We start from the raw sequence: 1,557 nt of genomic DNA, 5'->3' as shown, positions 1-1,557 counted from the left end.
TCGGAAGCTTTCGTAAACTCGCGTCGGAATTCCTCCTCAAGTACTCTATGTTCATCGATAGAGAAACTTCCGATGTCGATCTCTGGAGCTTAACTCAGGAAGAGGGCGAGACCCTCCGAGAGTTTATAAGCCGCTTCAAACTGATCATGGCGAAGGTCAGCGGAATCAGCGACAAAGTCGCCATCGATGCTCTTAGGAAGGCACTCTGGTACAAGTTGAAGTTCAGAAAGTGAATAACGCTCGAGAAACCTCGCACGATCCAGGATGCCCTCCACAAAGCCTCGGATTACATAATGATCGAAGAAGAGACAAAGGTCTTGTCGCAAAAACATAAGCCGACAAGGAACTCTTCGAAAGACGTGGATCCAAAATCAAAGAAGAAAACTTCTCGTAAAGACAAGTACGTCCATCACGAGGGGGAAGAACTCCAGGGCGCGCACAATTACGCGATCAATCCAGATCAGGGCATGACTTCGGGAAATACGTGGAACCGTAACCAGAGTTACGACAAAAACGTATACTGCAAGTTCCATCAGACCGAAGGTCACTCCACGGCTAACTGCAAAGTCGTAGGGGCGAGGCTGGCCGCGAAGCTTCTTGCTGGAGAACTCTCCGGAGTAACCAGCGTCAAGGATCTAATCCTCGACTCCGACCGTCCGCCAAAAACCAACAAGAATCCTCCCGCGGAGAAATCGTCACCGAAAAATCAGGCGGGGGATAAGCGCGAGAGAAGACCAGATGATAGGGGAAACGATAATTCCCGAAGGAGGGTCAACATGATCATGGGAAGATCCCAGTACTGCAGGGACTCGGTTTCGGCCATCAAGGCCTACCAACGGAAAGCCGAGTCGACTGCGAAGTACCCTCTGCAGTCACCTCCTCAAGACGGACAGAACACCTCGATAACGTTCACCGAAGAAGAGGAGTACGAAATCGACCAACCTCACTGCGACCCCTTGGTCATTGATCTCGTAATAAGAGATCTCGAAGTCGCAAGAATACTTATCGATACCAGAAGCACGGTAAACCTAATATTCCGCGATACCCTAAGAAGGATGGGCATCGAGCTCGGAGAAGTTACCCCGGTACCGAAACCGCTCACGGGTTTCTCCGGACAAACGTCCATGACCCTGGGATCGATTAAGCTACCCGTGATGGAAAAAAACGTTACCAGGATAGTTGACTTCGCGGTGGTAGATAGCCCGGCTATTTACAACGCAATCATGGGAACTCCATGGCTAAACGCTATGAAGGCCGTTCCCTCAACTTATCACTTGGGCGTTAAATTTCCAACCAGGACTGGAATTGCCGCAATCTGGGGCTGTCAAAAACAGTCGCGACTTTATTTCCTAGCGGAGCATAAGTTGAGACAAGTCACGACGACCTCTACGGCTAAACGCAAGCGAACTCAGCCTTCCACCGAAGACAAAGAGACATCTCCCGCGGAAGCAGATACGAAGATCAGAACCATCCCCAACTCCGAAGACAACGTCACAACTCAGCGGGAAGAGGAAAATCCCGAGGTGAACGTCGACCCCGCAACTAAAGCGGTCGACG

General features: G+C 50.7%; 1 protein-coding gene across 1 annotated transcript; it reads left to right on the top strand.

The window, feature by feature from the left end:
- Positions 1–293: 293 nt before the first annotated feature.
- On the top strand, positions 294–1,523 carry LOC130507291 (uncharacterized; the record flags this gene model as incomplete). Its single annotated transcript, XM_057002000.1, has 1 exon — positions 294–1,523. A coding segment is annotated over exon 1 (1,230 nt), but the record flags the coding sequence as incomplete, so codon positions are not given.
- Between the last annotated feature and the right edge of the window lie 34 nt (positions 1,524–1,557).

This window comes from Raphanus sativus, unplaced genomic scaffold (assembly GCF_000801105.2).
Source record: "Raphanus sativus cultivar WK10039 unplaced genomic scaffold, ASM80110v3 Scaffold4280, whole genome shotgun sequence".
Classification (NCBI taxonomy): domain Eukaryota; kingdom Viridiplantae; phylum Streptophyta; class Magnoliopsida; order Brassicales; family Brassicaceae; genus Raphanus; species Raphanus sativus.
Note: the sequence above shows the minus strand (reverse complement) of the source record. Positions and strands in the feature narration are given on the sequence as shown.